This window comes from Eublepharis macularius, chromosome 2 (genome assembly GCF_028583425.1).
Source record: "Eublepharis macularius isolate TG4126 chromosome 2, MPM_Emac_v1.0, whole genome shotgun sequence".
In the NCBI taxonomy this organism is placed as follows: Eukaryota; Metazoa; Chordata; class Lepidosauria; order Squamata; family Eublepharidae; genus Eublepharis; species Eublepharis macularius.
The window spans coordinates 35,070,136-35,088,474 of record NC_072791.1 but is presented as its reverse complement, the minus strand read 5'-3'; the positions used below and the strand labels follow the sequence as shown (position 1 = coordinate 35,088,474).

Genomic DNA, 18,339 nt, shown 5'->3' with positions numbered 1-18,339 from the left:
GACCTATTGTATAACGGGGTCCTAGGATTATGAATCAGGCTTTAGTGAATGGAACACTAACACACACTGTAGAGGGCAAGAGGTAAATTTTCGCAAAGCTCGGCTGCATGCAACAGCATTTCTGCTGAGAACTCGAAATACAGAGGTATTAAATATATTTTACAGGGTGTGATTATTTATAAAACTCTTTCTAATAAATGGATCCAACATTTGCAGTTGTAAAAACGGAGAGTCTTTGCATTCGTATGCCGTCACTGATGTAAGACAAGCTACTGAATTTTTATCTAATTCTTTGCAGCAGTTCCTGAATGCTGGTCCAGTGATTGCTGATGGATGTGGGAGCTCTGATGTGCACAAGGGCTGCCCTGTTTATTTTGACAGAGACAGTGCCTGCTCTGCAGCATACCTCCCAAACAAATGAGCACAGATCAGCTGATAGGGGGAGGTGATTCCAGGCACCCACTGCACGCCTCTCACCAACAGACTATCAGTGCTGACCAGCTGTTTGGTGGGAGAAATCTTTGTCTACAAGAGCACAGCATGCTGTTGTGTATGTGATCAGGCCAAGAAACAATAGAAACCAAGGACATCTATAAAGAAGCTGTTTCAGTTTCTCCCAAGAGTGGTCTAGGGCCAAGCAGTGTGTATTACAGCACAAACTGTTACCCCCACCAGACAGATTAGAATATAGTTGCTGTTGACTGTATACACCCACACTCAAGCTCAGCAGTGGCATATATAAAATCCAAAGAAGATTTTATAAAACATGGAATCTCATTCATTGTGTGTATTATTTCTCTTTCATTGTATCTGGGCAAATGTTTTACCATACTTTGATGACAAGTGGGTAGAAGAAGATTCAAATAAAATGGTTGTGTAGGGCTAGTCCAGTGCACAGACCACCTGATGACCATCCTTACAGTAAAAAAAAACCTTGCCTGTCACTATCTTCATTTAGTTAAGTGTCACATTCTTAATTGTGCAGTGGAAGAGCTCCCTCTGCCTTTTGCTTTATACCATCTGGCGTATCAGATGGAGAAAGCAAAACAAAAAAAATCTTTCATTAAAACACTCATTTTGTGCCCTTATTTTAATATGCAATTTCACTTTTTCCTCATTAAGGCTGCAATCACAAAATGCAGTTTGTAATCTCATCACTACTATGGGAGAACCTGATACTGCTATTGAAGTCTTGCCTCTTTTCTAAGCATCCATGTGCAATTTACAATTTTGAGGAAACAAATAATGAAATTTTTGTCTGGCTAAACAGAATGTATCTGCAGCACCTTTCAACTAAATATGCCAGCTGGGAGTTATGGTACTGATGGTAAAAAAAATACCCGAACTGGGCATAGTGGGTTGGATTCAAATTAAAATTTCTATGGGAACGAAGATTTCCACTCATGGGGAAGGATTTTCCCACTTCCAATGGCTGTTCAAAATGTAAGAACAGGATTTTGGGGGGACATTTGAGGATGGGACTAGAGAGGCAGGTAAAATCATAATTTGCAAGTGGAAATTCATGTGCCTGCAGAAGCATCTCATCTGGAGCCAAACCAGTATAAATATCTTCAGCATTAGCATGCTGTTCAGATACCACAGGCAACTTTTTGCATGGCCCAACTTTCCTTACTCTGGGAAAGTTTATCTTGTACTTAGTTTGCAATTGAACAAGAACCTTCAGACTACATCGTAAATTAACACTCAATCTTCTTGTTTACTTGACAGTGTATTTTTTAGGATCACAAAGCTGCTTTTAATTTGATGTACAGAAAATCCAACAAAGAACCTGATATTCAAAAATGACCACTCTCCAAAATGTTGCAACGACTTCCATTTCTGAGTTTGTCGAGGATCTTTCCTAGGCCGTATATCCCATTGAGTTTGGATGCATCTTTTGATGGGGATTTGTCTCCTTAAGCAGGGCCGCTAGTAAATGCTCGGAAGTAGCTGAGCACAACTAGGTGTGAAAAAGGAGTATATGCAGCAGCCTTAACTCTAAATAAAAGCATTTTTTACAAACCTATCTTTATATGTGGAATTTATATGTACCTAGCAAAGTTCGAGGAATTGCTAGAAGAGATGAGGGACTGGGAAATGTACTTCATTGCATATATCCCTCTAATCCCCAATTCCTACCTCCAGAATATCATAAACTGTTTGGGGCTTCAGCTGGCTGGTTTCAATACTCTGGTAATAAGACACAGGACCACCATCTGTTCTTAAAAAATAACTGCTCCGATTCTCACAAGTGGATCAGCTGTCTCCTTTGAAATGAATTGCGAGGTCATTCTTGGCAGAGCAAGTTCATGCATACATTAATAGTTCCTGGAAATAGAGCACTACTTAATGATAGTACCTGGATAAATGTGAATTGTATAAAGTTGCCAGATCACCCATTATGGCAGAAGACTCTCGTCTGGCAAGCATGCTTCCTGCCACTGTTCCTTTGGGCAGCAGCAGAACTTTGAAAAAAATCGCTGATGTTGCACATGATGTGATGACTCTTCTAGCAAAAACCCAGAAGTGATGTCATGTTGCTCTAGGTTTTATCATAGAATTTCTGGCAATTCCTGGAGAAACATGATGTGCATGATGACGGTACCCTTCCCATGTCTCTGCCCCCCATCTCTCACCTGGTGCCAGCTATCAGCAGGCATCCCTAGGTTTGTATCACGTGTTCAGCTGTACATGAGTTGACCATAACATAAAAAGAACAATCAAATGTGCACTGTACACAGATTCTACATGTGTTCACTGTAATTTGGGAATAGGGCTTCTATTGCACTATGTGTATGTGTAATTTCCAACCTTTTTTTCCTTCTCCACCTCTTTCATATTTCTAAGTTAATTAGAGTCAGAGAAAACAGGTTTTATTTTTTCCCAGTCCCAATTAATCCTCACCAGAACTGAACTTTGAAGGGGCAGGGGGAGGAATCGGAGCCCTTAGAAACGCATACCTGTCTATCTTGAGTGTAAAGTGACTGTAATGCTCTCCAATCCAGAACACTGTGTGTGAAATCCAGCCACTTTACACACACACATACTCATGAGTCCAGTGTTCCATACTTTCAGACCAACTCTGTGTTTGTTGGAATGTTGGGTTACTTTTTAAAAAAAAACTACAAGTCACTTTTTTTTAGCATACTTCAAAGATTCTTACAAGTCTATAGACCCCCGTATCTTATGAGTAGTTCATCTTTGCTATTCTACTGACAGGTACAGAACCATTAAGTTTGTCATTAGATGGTTTCAAGCCGGGGACTCGCAAAGACTTGCAGATGGCATCTAATTTCCCCTTCCCCTACTAGTTTCTCCTTCCATTCTCCTGGCAACCCATATATCCTCACATTTCCCTGCTTCCTTCTTCCCACCACACACCAATCTTGACTTTTATCTGCCCCTCATCAGCTATATTTCTTATTTTCTTCATTTATACCCTGCCTTTCTCCACAATAGGAACCCAAAACATACTGCACCCTTGTCCTCACCTCCATTTTATACTCGCAACAATTGTATGAGATAGGGATGTATAATCACATCTCTGGTTTAATATTGGTATTTTACAGATATATTCAGGAATCCTGATTGACATCAGGATTCTTGTATATATGGATATTGCTAGTACAAATTAATCTAAAAAAATATTTGATTAATCAGGGCTGGCATTTTAAAGATTGCATCAGTTTTTTCTCTAGCTACTGGAGCTTACTTGGGGGGAGAAAAAGGGAGGGGGGAGGCGACTCTCAGAAGTGAGTGGCATTGCACATTAGGGGGAGCTCAGCTGTCTGTCAGATCACGATTCTCTTGTGGTCTGAGAACTGTCATGATTGAACAGACAGTTGAGCTCCGTGTAATGTGTGATCCCATTCACCTCTTGAGAGTCACCCACCTGCTCCTCCTCTTGCCCAGAAAAACCTGCTAAAAGCGGTAAAAACACAAAGCTGCCGTGACCTGCTGCAACTTCCTAGCAAGATAGTTTTAGTGTGTGCCTTTTTCTATCTGCTGATAAGTTGGTTCTGCTGGGGTTCTCTGGTTTGCCATTGGTCCTGTTGGGCTTTGCTCGTTCTTTTTGGTCAGTGGTTGCATGTGGTGTGTTTGGCTAGGGCTTTGTCCTGGGGAAAGCATTGGATTTACCTCTAGAAAACAATGCAAGTAGCTGGAGGCACGTTACTTGGGGCCCATAGAATTGGACCCCTTAACCAATCTTTTTGAAACTTGGGGGGTCCTTAGTGGACAGGCAGCCATCACTTTGATGCAATTTTGATGTCATCTGCTTCACAAACAGCCATTTCAGCCTGCCAGGAAGACTTTCCCATAGGGAATAATGGACCTTGTTCATTTCAAAAAGAGTCCAGTAGCACCTTTAAGACTAACCAATTTTATTATAGCATAAGCTTTCGAGAATCAAGTTCTCTTCATCAGATGCATCTGATGAAGAGAACTTGATTCTCGAAAGCTTATGCTATAATAAAATTGGTTAGTCTTAAAGGTGCTACTGGACTCTTTTTGATTTTGCTACTACAGACTAACACGGCTAACTCCTCAGGATCTTTGTTCATTTCAGAATCCCACACACAAAAAAACCAGTATAGGAAGCCCTGAATATTAGGAATACTGATATTTATGGCCTTCCCAGTAGCTGGATCCAAAAAATACTGATCCCCCCCCCCCCCCGGAACATATCCCTACTGTGAGGCTGTGTATGTATTATTGGCCCACAGTGATCCAGTGAGTTTCTGTGACAGAGTGGTGATTCTGACCTGGGTTTCCCAGATCCTAGTCTGAAACTCTAACCACTGCACTACACTGACTTTCATAAGGTGACTGTTGTTGAACAGTAGCGGGCAGCAGGACCTGGGTGAGTCATGGGATGTGTGGTATTGTCTGGTGGTTGCTGCTCGCCGGGCCTTGATGAGTTTTCCCTCAAAGGCCAAAATAGCCCTGGAAATGACCCTGCCCCACCACCCCCTTTTCCTGACAGAAATAAAGACTTCAACTAGCAATACTGTTGTGGTTGTCTAGCAATGGCCACGGAGAGCATTTGTTTCTTAAAGCTGCAGGTGCTACTTTTCTCATGTTTGTAGAAAGATCTGTCTTGTGTGTTCATGGCTCCTGACTCTGGATTTAAGCACCCAGAGATTTGGAAACGCTGAAATTAGAATATTGATTTGGAAGTCCAGACCAGGAGAGAGCTCCATATTGGTACGAAACTCAAAGTACTAACAACTACTTTCCCCTGCCTTTGTCATTTTCAGAGTTGCCTTTTCCATCTATTAAGAGTTCTGTCATTCAATCTAATACACAATACATAAGCTAAACAATATCCAAACTATACGAAACATGCTTCTGGTATCACATTTTACATTAGGAGATGCTTTGGTCTACAGTTTCCCGTACAATTTTTATTAAAGTAATGAAACAACTAGTATATAAGCACTTCAAATATTTATTTCCATGGCAAAAATAGACTGTAATATAATCCATTTCACATATATTACATATCAAAGTAAAACAAGCCTATCTATGAAATACAATTTGTACATTGTTTTACAAACCCATTTCAATTGTACAGGAATTAAAGCTGCGGTGATTATACATTTTTACAGTATTGACTTGAGGACGAGACAGCACACACCGTAAAACTCTTAGCTTGATTCTAGAAAAAAATAATACTTGGATAATGACACGTGCTACTGTTGAAGCACAGTACTAATCAGTACTGGCATAAAAAGAAGAGGGGAAATTAAAGGCAAGATCCAGCACCTCTTTTGTTGCAGAGAAAATCCTAAAAGTAGCTAAGCACCCATTTTGGCTAAAGGGATTTTGAGGTCTTGGAATCTCAAGATGCCTTGCAGGATCCGTTAAAACCCTTCCTGCTCAGAACAGTTTCCCAATAGCCTTTGGGCTAAGGGGCTGTATATTCTGTATGTTGTCAGAGTGGAAAGAAGAGCAGAGCTTCTTTCTTACGGTCCAGTTGGGCAAAACCATTTTGGACATGCAAATCATATGGATCGTTCTCAGGCAAACATTATTTAACCCCTCAAGAGGCCAATACTCGTGTGGGAAAGAACCACATCATTTGCCCATCCTACACAGTTCCTGTATAAAGCTAAGACAAGAAAAACTGAGGAGAGAATGGGGAAGCACCTCTGACACCACTGTGGTAACGTGAACCAGGACTAGCTGCTTGTCCTAAACCAGCAATGAAGTCAATAGGTGTTTTGGCCCCAGGTGCAGTGCAGGATAGGGCCCAGAAAGGAGTATCAGTTCAGCTTCTTTGACAGAAATATCTTACCTTACGGGGAAAAATTCGATCTCCTAGCCAGCCAATTTCCTCTCAGAACAGTTTCAGGAGGTTTCCATACCGTTTCAGCCTCTAAATGTTTTAGGATATTCCAGTGAAATAATGTAGCATGCAACTTTCCCTTTGTATGATTTCTTCTTCAGCTTTGCCTCGAGAAAAGTTTTTAATGGGAGTTAAAAAAAAAAAAGCTGCAGATCTAAAAGACACAATCTCGCTCATACACCTGTAAAAAAACCTACAACTTATATCCAATAGCCACTTACTGTAAGCCTTGCTTCATTCCTCAGCTCAAAAAAAAAAAGATTCCCAAGAAAAATGAACCAAAGAAACTAACTTCAAATGGACCAGCAGGATTCTTGGGGAAGAAATGAATGGGAAAGCCCTGGACCTGCCAAACCAAGTGTAACAGCTGTCAATTGGACATTCCACATCAGGGCCTGTGCTTGCACAGTTCTGAGTGAAACTGCAGAGACGAACATAAGGGTGTCATGGAAACTTCCACACCTGGGTGTCATAACAAGAGGTACAATCTAGAGTGCGTCATTGGGCTTCCCCCAAAGTCCTGCACATGCCAAGTAAAACATCTTTTTTCATAGCTGCCCCCTGCTCATGTTCGCTTCACAAAGCATTTTTAAAATTCCCCTGAGTTTCAAAAGCAACTTGCTATGCAATGCAAGCAGCTGATTCTTTGCAGGGTGAAAAGGGAAGGCCCAAAAGCTTCACTGGATAAGAGGTCAGTTCCAAATCTGACAGTGCAATAGTTGCACCAGTGAGATTTCTGAGTAGTTCTTTTCGCTTCACTGACACAGGGCACTAGAAGATGCTTTAAGGAGAGCGAGAAAATTGTTTGCCTGCAAACACTTTGCCCGTGACTTACATGGTGGCAGCAGGCCTCTCAGCAGCGGGGCAGATGCACAAACCATGTGTTGTGCTGAATACATTTTCAAGGAATAACCTGATAAAACCAAAGCCAAATTTAACAAAACCTCTAAGATTTTTTTTTGAGTTTCAAGAGCCCCATTCAATACAGACACGTGAAAACATATTCCCCTATCCTGTCATGTTAACAAAAAAAAACATGTACAAATTTTACTGTTCCAATTGCCCTGTTGTGCATGCAGAATAGTTCCAAATCCCTCTGTTATCGTCAAATCTATTCCCCTATATCCCCATCCACAGTTAAGTTTTGATACAAGAGACCCCGTTTGAGGAGAAAGTCAGATGTAGCATTGTCAGTGTCTTGTGTTGTCCAAGAAATTAGCCAAAATGCCATACCACAGTGGGGTCAACTGAAGATGCTGCTGTTGATGGTGAGCAAACTTTATTATTATTTCCCTCCCCACACACCAACTTTTCCTTTTGGTCTCATGTTTGAAGCTTTACTCCAACTTAAGGGGCTCTTCCATTGGAGGAAGAGCCACTTAAGTGGGAAGAAGTCTCCTTAGCCTGAAGGAAGGCAAAATTCCCCACTCCTCCACTTGAAGCCAGCTTGGGTCACTCACAGCTCTTTGGAGCTCTCTCAGCCCCACCTACCTTACAGGGTGATTGTTGTGGGGGATAATAATAACATACTTTGTAAACTGCTCTGAGCGGATGTTAAGTTGTCCTGAAGGGTGGTATATAAATCAAATGTTATTGCTGTGTTATAAAATGGAGGATGGCTGGATCGACCTAAAGATTGGATGGAAGGCTGGATTGATCTCCAACAGGGAGATGACAAAAGGCCCATCACTTGGCACCATGTAAGTCAGCCTCACTGTCCTCAAAAGCATTCAGGCCAGTCCAAAAACATGTCCCAAGGCCAAAGAATGAGGCTGACTAAGGCACTCCACAAGTCTCTTCAACAGCAGTTTACCCTCACATGCCTGGGGACCAAACAGCCCCCAAATCAGCATGGCCAAAATCTGAAAGAAAACATATCTGCGCCTCGTTCCAGAAACAAGACATTAATTTGATCATTGGCTAAACAGTCCCACATACACAGCTAGAGGAGCTTTGTGGCAAATTATTTACTCTTGTGATGTTCACAACCATTTTAAGTTTATTGCATAAGCATCTGCAGAGAATTGCTACCTAACCCACAACCCTCTGGCTACATGATAGGCATTATGGGGGTGAGGGGTATCATATTTTTTTGCTTTAAACAAGTATGCCTTCATATGCTTTTATGGTCCACTTAGGACCTTTACTTTATCTTGGCCTCCAAGTGATCATAAAGAAGTGGGTAGACCTTACCAAAAAAAAAAAATGCACAGTCCCTTCTAATGTCCTTATCTCCTCCTAGAGACGGTAGTTTTAAAGACATCGCCCAGGAATATGTGAGCTGACAGAAACTGATTCAAGGATTGTAATGTAAAAAAATTTTTTTAAAAAAATTCCTTGATAGGGAATATAAACAAAACTAGTAATACTGCAACCTTTACATGAGAATGTAAACCAGCAAGGGCACTCGCACCTTCCTGCCTCAAGCACAACCTCCCCAGTCGCCCCAAAAACCATGTTCTACTTTAAAACCAGGTCTTCTCTCACTTGCTTTATCTTAAAAAGTATTTCCTAAGACAAAAAAAAAAGAATGGTAACGGTACGCCCACTTGTTAAAAGTGCTTAAGGGTCACCTTCATCCACTATGATTTCAACAAGTAGTAGTCAACCATCTTCAAAATAAAATAATAATACTTTTGGCAACATTTTCACCCCTTATATCATACCGTGGTGGAGAGAAACGCCAAGTGTATTTCATCTCCCGTTTTATGACTTAACCTTTTTCATTCAATGACACTGCTCTTGCTTATTTTATTACACTCGACACTGTACAGTCTATTACCACTTCCCATGTCCTCCTCTTGCTCTGTGCAAATCTTAACTAAAAGAGCTCAAGACCCCACATTCCTCACTTATATATATCTACTCTGTAATATTGTGCTTTCTATAGTTTTTATGAAGAGTTCAAGAAAAAATTAGCTAAATATAAAACTAATTGCCTCAAGTGCTACTTTTAGAGGTTTATTGCAGCTGTTGGTTCCAATGTGAATTGGTGCAATCCACGGATACTTAAAAATATATTAACATTGATTTAAATACAAAATTCAAAGCACAGTGATACCATTTGTGGCTTTTGCATTTTCCGGGCACACGTCTTATTCCCCACCCCCCACCCCAATATCTACAAACATACATAAGTATAATTTCAGGGTTTTATCTCTCTAATTTGGAAGTGAATTTTTAAAAATAAAAATTGAATTAAAAAAATAAACCATCCATGATTTTTGATGGGACACTGTGCTATCTTGGTAGTATCAGCACTTGGTTTGCCTACAGTAACACACTCTCAAGAGTACATAGAAAACACGGCATACCAGTACATTTACAAAAAGCACACACTCCTTCCTTTCTTGTTCCTGCTATAACTGCACAGGGACAAAGAAAGGAGAGCCTATTTGCTCAAGGCCTTGCTCTTCAAAGACCAAAAGGACGACACCGGACTTGCACTCAGCTTCTTCAAACTATATCAGAAAGGTAACTCCATGTAAGTTGTGTCCTTGACAACTCCCCACAGAAGGCAAATTCTGCTTTTGTAAACTCTTGTAAATAACAGGTCTCAACGTGGAGAAGGGAAGGTTTAGATAAGCCTTGAACTCTTAAGGAACTGAAGAAGAACTCCATAAACAAATGTGTATTGGCACAACGTCTGCACCATCATCATCCTCTGATGTCTCAACATATTCAACATTCTTGGGACGTCCAATGCCTAGAAAAAGATGATCAGATTGGAAAATGGTCAAATGGTTCCCAAATGTCCAGACTACAAGTTATCAGCAACAGTCTGTTTCACTGAATCACGCAATACCATTCACACAGAAAAGACCAAATAAAACAATGTGAAACGCTCAGATTGTTGATCATTTGACTCTATAATTCCCAGATGGTCATCCCTGTTCTGGTGATCATTGACTTTTTGTCTTTGATCTCAGCCAAATCACTTTATTTAACTCTCATCTCTGAAAATGGTCAAACATTCACAGAGATACATCAAGGTGGGTAGCCATGTTAAGTCTGTAGCAGTACAAAAGAGCAAGAGTCCAGTAGCACCTATAAGACTAACAAAATTTGTGGTAGGGTATGAGCTTTCGTGAGCCACAGCTCACTTCTTCAGGTATCGCAGAGATGTTGATCAGGCTTCATTATATTGTGGCTGTGCAGGAATGCTGAACAGTTAAAAAAAAAACCCTCATGCCCACAAAATCTCATGCAATCAAATGCCATCCAAGGCCAGCATCAGGGTTGGCATTTTTGTGCAACTGCTGAACTCTCAGAGAAGCCTACCACTGGTCCAAGCCCTCTGCTGCTGCTTCCCATTGTCATTCATTCACCCGCTTCGACAGGCTGGTGAGCAGTAATGTCAGCAAGCAGCAGCTACTGCTGCTGATAAAGCAGCTCATTCCCTCTGCGCAGTAATGAAGATTAGTCCTCCTGGACAAGGGAAGAAGGACTATGGCTCAATGGTAGAGTATATGCTTTCTAAGCAGAAGGTCCAAGGTTCAGTTCCCATCATTTCCAGTTAAAAGGATCAGGTAATAGTGGGATGACATCAGAAATCACGCCAGGAAGACGCCCTTGTTCCATGAGTTTCGCGCTATGTAAAGACCTGAGAGAATGGCGAGCCACTGCCAATCAAAGTAGACACTGGCCGCTTCCACATGTTACAATTTTTTTCAGGTTTTCCCTGTCCCAAAGCCATATCTTCCCTATCTGCTTTGAGAACTCAACTTTTACATGAATTGTCCTCATGCACGTTTTGTGGGTGTTTGTCATGAAAAAAAAAGTCTCGAAACAGAAAACGTGTTCTTTATCTGTGCCTCGTCACAAATGATATTGGCGCATTCCCACCTACCCAACATCTCCCTCTTTTTTTTTTAGTGCATTTGGGACTGCACTATACCATTGTCCTGTCTTTCAGCTTCTGTAGAAACTGGGCATGCGTAGTACTTTGTTCTCTACTGTGGGAGGGCTCTTCTGAAGTGCAAAAAACCCTCCACATGCATTAATATGATGGGATAATCATGCGGAAAACCTGCATCAAAAATAAACACCAACCAAAACAGGTCTCACAAAAAATGCTTAAAAACTGGAGTCATCATGACCCACTCACTCATGGGAAACAATGACGTGTGTAATGAGTGAGTTCCGTTAGCAGGCCATCCCATTAAGGACGTGTGAAAGTGACCTTGACAGACAAATGGTCTGCTTCAGTATAAGGCAGCATCATGTGTACTCTTGTTCCTGGAAGCTAGGCGAGTGAGCGGGTGGCATTGAGCCCACTGGAGGGAGGTGATCCTCCAAGGGCATCTTGCATGAAGGCTCCCCCAAGCTTGAAGCAAGGACTGAGATCAGCTTTGGTGCTAGCACAGCAGACAGTGTCTTACTCTGCTACCACCAAAGCAGGTCTTATGCCTTGGACTATGTGCACGTTGAGATTTCTTGTTATTCTGGGTTTTCATAACATCCGACAAACACATCTAGTGGTTATCCCCTTCCTTCAGACAGTGACAAGAATCATGCCCACCTCTACTCAATACATTCAAAAACAACTGCAATTAAGTACTGACTTGGATCCAGCTCAAAATTTCTACTTGCATTAGAGCTCTCGTACAAGCAGAAATGCAAGAAAAAGACAGCAGAAGCCATTTGTGCTACGTGAAACATACTGAATCCTCACTTGCATTTCCGCTTGTGCAAAATGCGCAGTTTCTGGACACTATAATATATGGGGAGAAAAGCACTAGGTGTTGGCCAAGTGGAACAGTGCTAAGTCCTTTTATGTTTCCATTTCCACATTGCTGGATCACAGCCCTTAGGCTACTTATGTTTCAAGGGCTTAATATCAGAGCACATAACCAACAAATGGAAGGAAGGAGACTGGCGTGATGGTCTGATTGTAACTTTTCAAGAGGCATTTGCTGGCCCTGGTTGAAGAATGAATGTTGAATTTCATCCAGAAAGGTAAGTGATATCAGTCTTGTATGCCAAACACTGCATGTAATTCTAACAAGAACATCCGGCTTATTTCCAATGACCAATAACTGTCTAAGTTTTGTGGAGGAGGGCCAGTTACCCAAAGAGTTACTCTATGAATGATATAATCACTTTCCCAACCACAAGACACCAAAACATCTGCCTTGATTTAAAAATCAAGAAATCACCTCATTGTGTTCCAAACAGGCTATCATGACTTCTGACAAGATGACCACTCCAGTCCTTCCCACACCAGCACTGCAGTGCACCAACAGGGGAGGGTTGGGAGTAGCAGGATCCGCGGTGCTGTTTGTATGGCGCCGTACAGATTGTATCTCTTCCAAGTATGCTATCCAATCCAAGGAAAAGAAAAAAAGTGGGGAATGATTTCAAATGGACATCATCCTTATGATCAAGTCAAGGATGTGGAACAGCAAGGCCATTAGAAGTGGCTTAATTGGTACACTACTCTTGTGTTCAGTCAAGGTCCCTGCAATTAAAACAATATGAATCTAAAAGTATCTCAGACTATATTTTATTGCTACATAATGCAAATGGCATTCATTAGTTAATAAATCAGGTACCTCCCAGCACATACACATTTTTCAAACACTTGACCATTTTATTTCCACATCATGTATCACTCCAAAGGGACCGCAAAGGAGCAATATGATTAAATAGCTCAGACACTGTTTGGAAGCATTACTGTTATCAATTTTAAAAGTATTTTTAAAAATTCAATTAAACCATGATATTAAAACCTCTATTGAATCCCAAGGGAACACACAGATTATCAGGTATCAATGAACTAGCCTACCTCACTAAAGACATAAACAAACAAAAATATATTTGACAGCCTTTTAAAAGCCAGGAAAGAAGTGGCTTGGTGGGTTAAGCAGGAAGCACACATGAACTTTACACCATGCGCACCATCGCCACATCACTGCCACCCTGACCCCGTGCCTTCATAGTTTCCAAAACAGTGTGGAGGTGGGAAAGACAGCAGTTGATCACCACTCTGCAGGCTGGGAATCGGAGCACACTAGTATCTAGGAGCCCTCAACAGAGGAGACTTGATAAAACTCTGGGAAAATCCTGTTTTGGTGCAGAATTTTCAAAAAGAAGAAGAAAGCCCAGTTTTGTTTTTGCAATAATTATCTGTACTCTTCTGCACCCTTCCTACTAATTATGAAACTAATAACAACAACAACAACAACATTAGATTTATATACCGCCCTTCAGGATGACTTAACACCCACTCAGAGCAGTTTACAAAGTACGTTTATTATTATCCCCACAACAAAACACCCTGTGAGGTGAGTGGGGCTGAGAGAGCTCTGGAAGAGCTGTGACTGACCCAAGGTCACCCAGCTGGCTTCAAGTGGAGGAGGGGGGAATCAAACCCGGTTCTCCAGATTAGAGTCCCGCGTTCTTAACCACTACACCAAACTGGCTCTCAATTAAACAATGTACTGTAATAAAAATTAAGCAAACATTGAATTACACAGATTATTTGCTGATTTGGTTCATATATTTAGAGCAAGTTGATTCTACATAATTATGTGCTGTCAAGTTGTAACTGATTTATGACAACCCCAGAACGGGGCTTTCAAGGCAACTGAGAAACAGAGGTGGTTTGCTATTACTTTCTTCTGCAGTGTCTTCCTTGGTGGTCCCCATCTAAGTACCGACTCAGGTTAGCTTCCTAGATCTAACCAGATCAGTCTATGCTGTCTTCCCTCCCTAAATTGTTCTAGCCCCCTATAAAAGATATTTTCTCAAATTCTAGTTCCCTTAAAGCAATCCCTGATGGTTATTACCTGTCAGTGAATAAAACTTACACAGAAATCCTTTTATGTCCTCCGGACAGCCATGCTCTGGCCAATCAGTATACTGTAGGTGCCACACTGTTCTCTCTTGCCCTGTGAGGAGGTGTTTTATCTTCAGACCTGTGGTTGCATAACAACCAGAGTCTGTCCGGAATCGTGTGGTAATTTTGAACCTTCCATAGGTCACTGTATTGTGCCTTGAGCCGAGCCGTGGCCAGTACCGGAAACTTTTCTCTCGGCCGCCCTCCTGGAACATCAAACACGCAGAATGGAAAAGCTTCAGAAATGGAATGTTCCAGAAAAATTCTGCTGCTATTAAAAGGACAAGGACTTCTCTTCTGGAGAAGAAAGAAAGCACCTACCTCTTCTGCTGTCACCATAGCTATAATGGCAACCCCTTGTTCCCACACCATCTGCCAAAAATCTTGGCACGTATTCTGCAAAGGACCTTGAGTAGCAATATAGTCCCACTCCATGCCCCCAACAGCAACCTGAGAAAATACAAGAAAAATGGTTACCCTTTTTTTATGAAAGTAAATTAACTTGTCAAACAAGAGCCAAAAGGAAAACAACAATATTTAGTGATCAAAAATGAACTGGGTGAAAACCATAAGCACACAAAAGCAGCTATGCTGGGTCAGTCCAATAGTCCATCTAGTCCATGTTTCACACAGTGGCTACACAGATGCCCTGGAAGGCTTACAATCAGAGATCAAAGCTTGCTGTTGCTCTTCAGCGCTGGTATTCACATAAGATTCTGCCTTTGAACATGGAAATTCCATTTAGTTATTGTGGCTAATAACCATCAATGGGCTGTGCACACAACCAATATAGGTCAACCTACGTACTCTGTTCATGCTGCATGTTTTCATCTCCACAAAACTTAATCTTAGAAATGCAGAATTCACAATGCTAAGTATATTCTAGGGAGGAAAATTAGGAAGTGCCAATTTGAAAGTTCAGAAGATGCTTTCTGGGCCTAGGTCAGTCCATAAACCCTCAGGTAAAATTATAATTTGCCTCTTACGTTCAGCCATTGCTTTCAGAGGGAAAGGAATGCTGGCGGGTAAGTTCATACATATGAAAATCATTTGAAGCTTAAATTCCAGAAGGATAGCAAAATGTACTCTGCTGTAGACAAAAGATGGCACCTTGAAGACTACAGTTTAGTGCAGCGGAAGCTTTCAGGAGCCAGAGCTCACCTGGTCACATGCATGAATGTTAACACTTGAGTGCATTAAAAGACCATTCAGAAAACAGGGCTTGGAAGGCAGCAGTTTTTAAGGCAACCCCCTTTGAGAAAACTCATTCAACAAAACCTGCTTTGGGTATGTCATGGATACATTGCACAAAGGGCCTATACTTTCCAGGGCTGCATGCCACAGCATTTTCTGTCTTGTAGAATCTAAATTTTGAGGAATAGCGAATAGCATGCTGGAAGTATCACAGGTATCTTATCACATTTTGATCACATTCCCCAGGAAAATAAGTATCTGTTGGTGTTAGAACTTAGCAGCACTCATCTACACCAACCAGCAACCACGAGTTCACTGATCAACTTCCATCTATGGCATTTTTAGTCAAGTTGGATCTCATTTTAATAGAAGCAGCTGGGCAGAAGTGGTAATTGAAAACATTCCCCTTACTTACTTCTGATAAAAACCAAAAGGTATCATCAAGATTGTCAAATTTGATGAATCATACTTTTCTGGCTTAGAAACAGGGCCATCTTCACACAATAACGACCAACCCTAAGCAGGTTTACTCAGAAGTAAGCCCCACATTATTACTTGGAAAGCATACTTAGAATTACAGCTCAAGTGCATAACTGGGACCCGCTGAGGGTGGAAAAAACCTGTGAGCCAACCCTATAGCTCACTCCATTCGCTACATTGGATGAAATGAGCTTTAGCTTATGCAATATATCTGTTAATTATTAAGGCCCCACAATACTCCTTTTCGTTTATGCTGAAATGGACTAATGCAGGCCACCCCAGTCCAACTTGTAACCTTACTTGTAGTCTCACCTTAATATGGGATGCGTTGATATAACCTGTGTTGTTCTCCTTAGTCGGGACCAACTCTACTCTGGTTTCATCATAAGGAAGCACATCCTGGAAGCGGTTCCGTTCAGCATTTTCTGGGAGCCGGGCTATCGAACACTCACCATCTGTGAGCCTTTTCTTTTGGATACGTTCATATTCAGTGAACACCATGCCTTGTTCTAACCGCTGTTCCAAACTTTTACTCTAGAAAGAGAATAGAATGAACATCAGACTCTTTTCACAAAATTTTTCTCTTCTCCACAGACTGCTAAACAGAGTTATGAATTTAAAAGTAAAAAACCCTGAAATTTTTACCTCAGATAAATGGAATGGATCCAATGAAATACGAGTTCACAGTATGAGATGAAAAGGTGAGGGGCTGCAGTTGGAGCTAAAAAAGTCTTGGCGATCACAGCCCCTGCCCTTATGAAACTGACTGGGCAGCCTTGCAAAAGTCACTCCTCCAGTCTCACCTACCTCACAGGGTTGTTGTGAGAATAAAATGGGGAGCAAGAACCATGTACACCACCACCCTGGAGAAAGGATGGGGGGGGATGCATGTTTATTTTATTTAATGAATTTGTACTGTACCTCTCAACAAAATTAAACAGGAATCCAGAGGCACCAGAAAGACTAACAACATTTATTCCAGCATAAATATCATGCACCTAAGGAAGTGAGCACTGACTCACAAAAGATTATACAGGAGGTAAATCTTGTTAAAACTGAAGGTGCTTCAGAGCTCCTGCTTTATTTTTCTACAATAAACTAACATGGCTACGCCTCTGGAATTACCTCCGAACGAGTTTCCATGATGGCTTGTACAAGGGTGCCTTTGGATTCAATCACTTACCAAACCAAATCAGCTCTAAAAAACAATTTAAAAAACTGCACACAAACAACAAAAATAAAAAGCAGGGTTTGGCACTTTTCTTATACACATCAAAGCCGAGTACAAATGCTGATGCTGCTACTCAGTAATAAAACAGTAATTTATTACCAATTTGGATCATGCAGTCATGAAAACAGATCACAAAATTTTAATAACATGCTCCCTGAGGAAATATCAAACCTACTCGTTCATCGTTGGTTGTCCTGGCAGGTTCCTCCTTTCCTTGATCCAGCAGCGGCAGCCGAGACAACGTCAGTCCATTCAAAGCAGCTAACTTCAAAGGTCCTATTTTTTTGGCTTCAGCTCTGTTCTTTTTCATGACCTGCTGAAACAAGACACACTTATGAACACACAGTAGACAGGACCTAGGTCAAGAGCTCAAGCTGAGAAAGAAAACCCCTCCAGCCATTCCTTTACAAGAGGAAACAAAGAGCATGGCCTGCTCTCCCTCAGCTAATAACTTTGCACTGAAGGCAGTAGCAAAGCAACATTCTTTCTACCTGGTCTATCTTCATTCCACTTTCGAGCTTTTGAAACTTCACAGGAATGATAAATAGACCTTTGTGGAAAAGAATTTGAGACAAAAGACTTTTTTTTCTGAACAGTTTACAAGCAAATAGTCCAAAAATACGCCAGGTAGGCCAAAAGCCTGCATTCAAATTGCTTGGAGTTCTTTTTTTGCTTTCATTACATATTGCATTTTTATACTGTCCATCTTCAAAGCACTCAGGATGGCATACATGGGTGTGTCACAAGGCAACTTGTGAAGATAAACCTTGACATTAGGATACAGCTGGTTTACTCAGGATTTTTTCACACATTATCTAACACGTTTTAATTCCACCACCTTCCTCCAAGGCTTTTCCTTTCTCCTTTTATCCTCATAACAACATTGTTATGTAGGTAAGCTTGAGAGTGTGCAACTGCCCAAAATCACCCAGAAAGCTTCCACACAGGGTTGCCAGTCCAGAGCTGGCACCTGGTGGGAGACTGCAAGAGGCAGGGATCTTCCTGATGGCTGTCAGTCAATGGCACAACATCACTTTGGGAGCAAGCAGAAGTGACATCATTGTGCTGGAGGGTGCTCTAAGATACTCTAGAATCTTATATAGGGTTGCCGGGTGTCTCGGTTTTCACTTGGACAGTTTGGGTTTTTTAAAACTGTCTGGGGGAAATGTGATTAAAAAACTAGACACCTTGTCTGTCCAGCCCACCTGCCAGTGTGCCTCGTGCACACCGACCACCACAGCAGCC

The 18,339-nt window shown here is 41.4% G+C and overlaps 1 protein-coding gene across 5 annotated transcripts in view; it reads right to left on the bottom strand.

Moving 5' to 3' along the window:
- Positions 1–5,433: 5,433 nt before the first annotated feature.
- The window catches only part of PTPN21 (protein tyrosine phosphatase non-receptor type 21), an 81,878-nt gene continuing 68,972 nt past the window's right edge, over positions 5,434–18,339 (bottom strand). For 3 of the 5 annotated variants that reach the window (XM_054970874.1, XM_054970876.1, XM_054970877.1), the window contains 6 exons: positions 17,270–17,410; positions 16,176–16,397; positions 14,511–14,639; positions 14,161–14,395; positions 12,508–12,668; positions 5,434–10,055 (listed from right to left, as the gene is read on the bottom strand). In XM_054970874.1, coding sequence (XP_054826849.1) covers positions 9,927–10,055; positions 12,508–12,668; positions 14,161–14,395; positions 14,511–14,639; positions 16,176–16,397; positions 17,270–17,410 — 1,017 coding nt within the window. In that variant the 3' untranslated portion in view covers positions 5,434–9,926. The remainder of the gene's footprint in view (positions 10,056–12,507; positions 12,669–14,160; positions 14,396–14,510; positions 14,640–16,175; positions 16,398–17,269; positions 17,411–18,339) is intronic. The other 2 variants (XM_054970875.1, XM_054970878.1) reach the window with 1 other exon arrangement.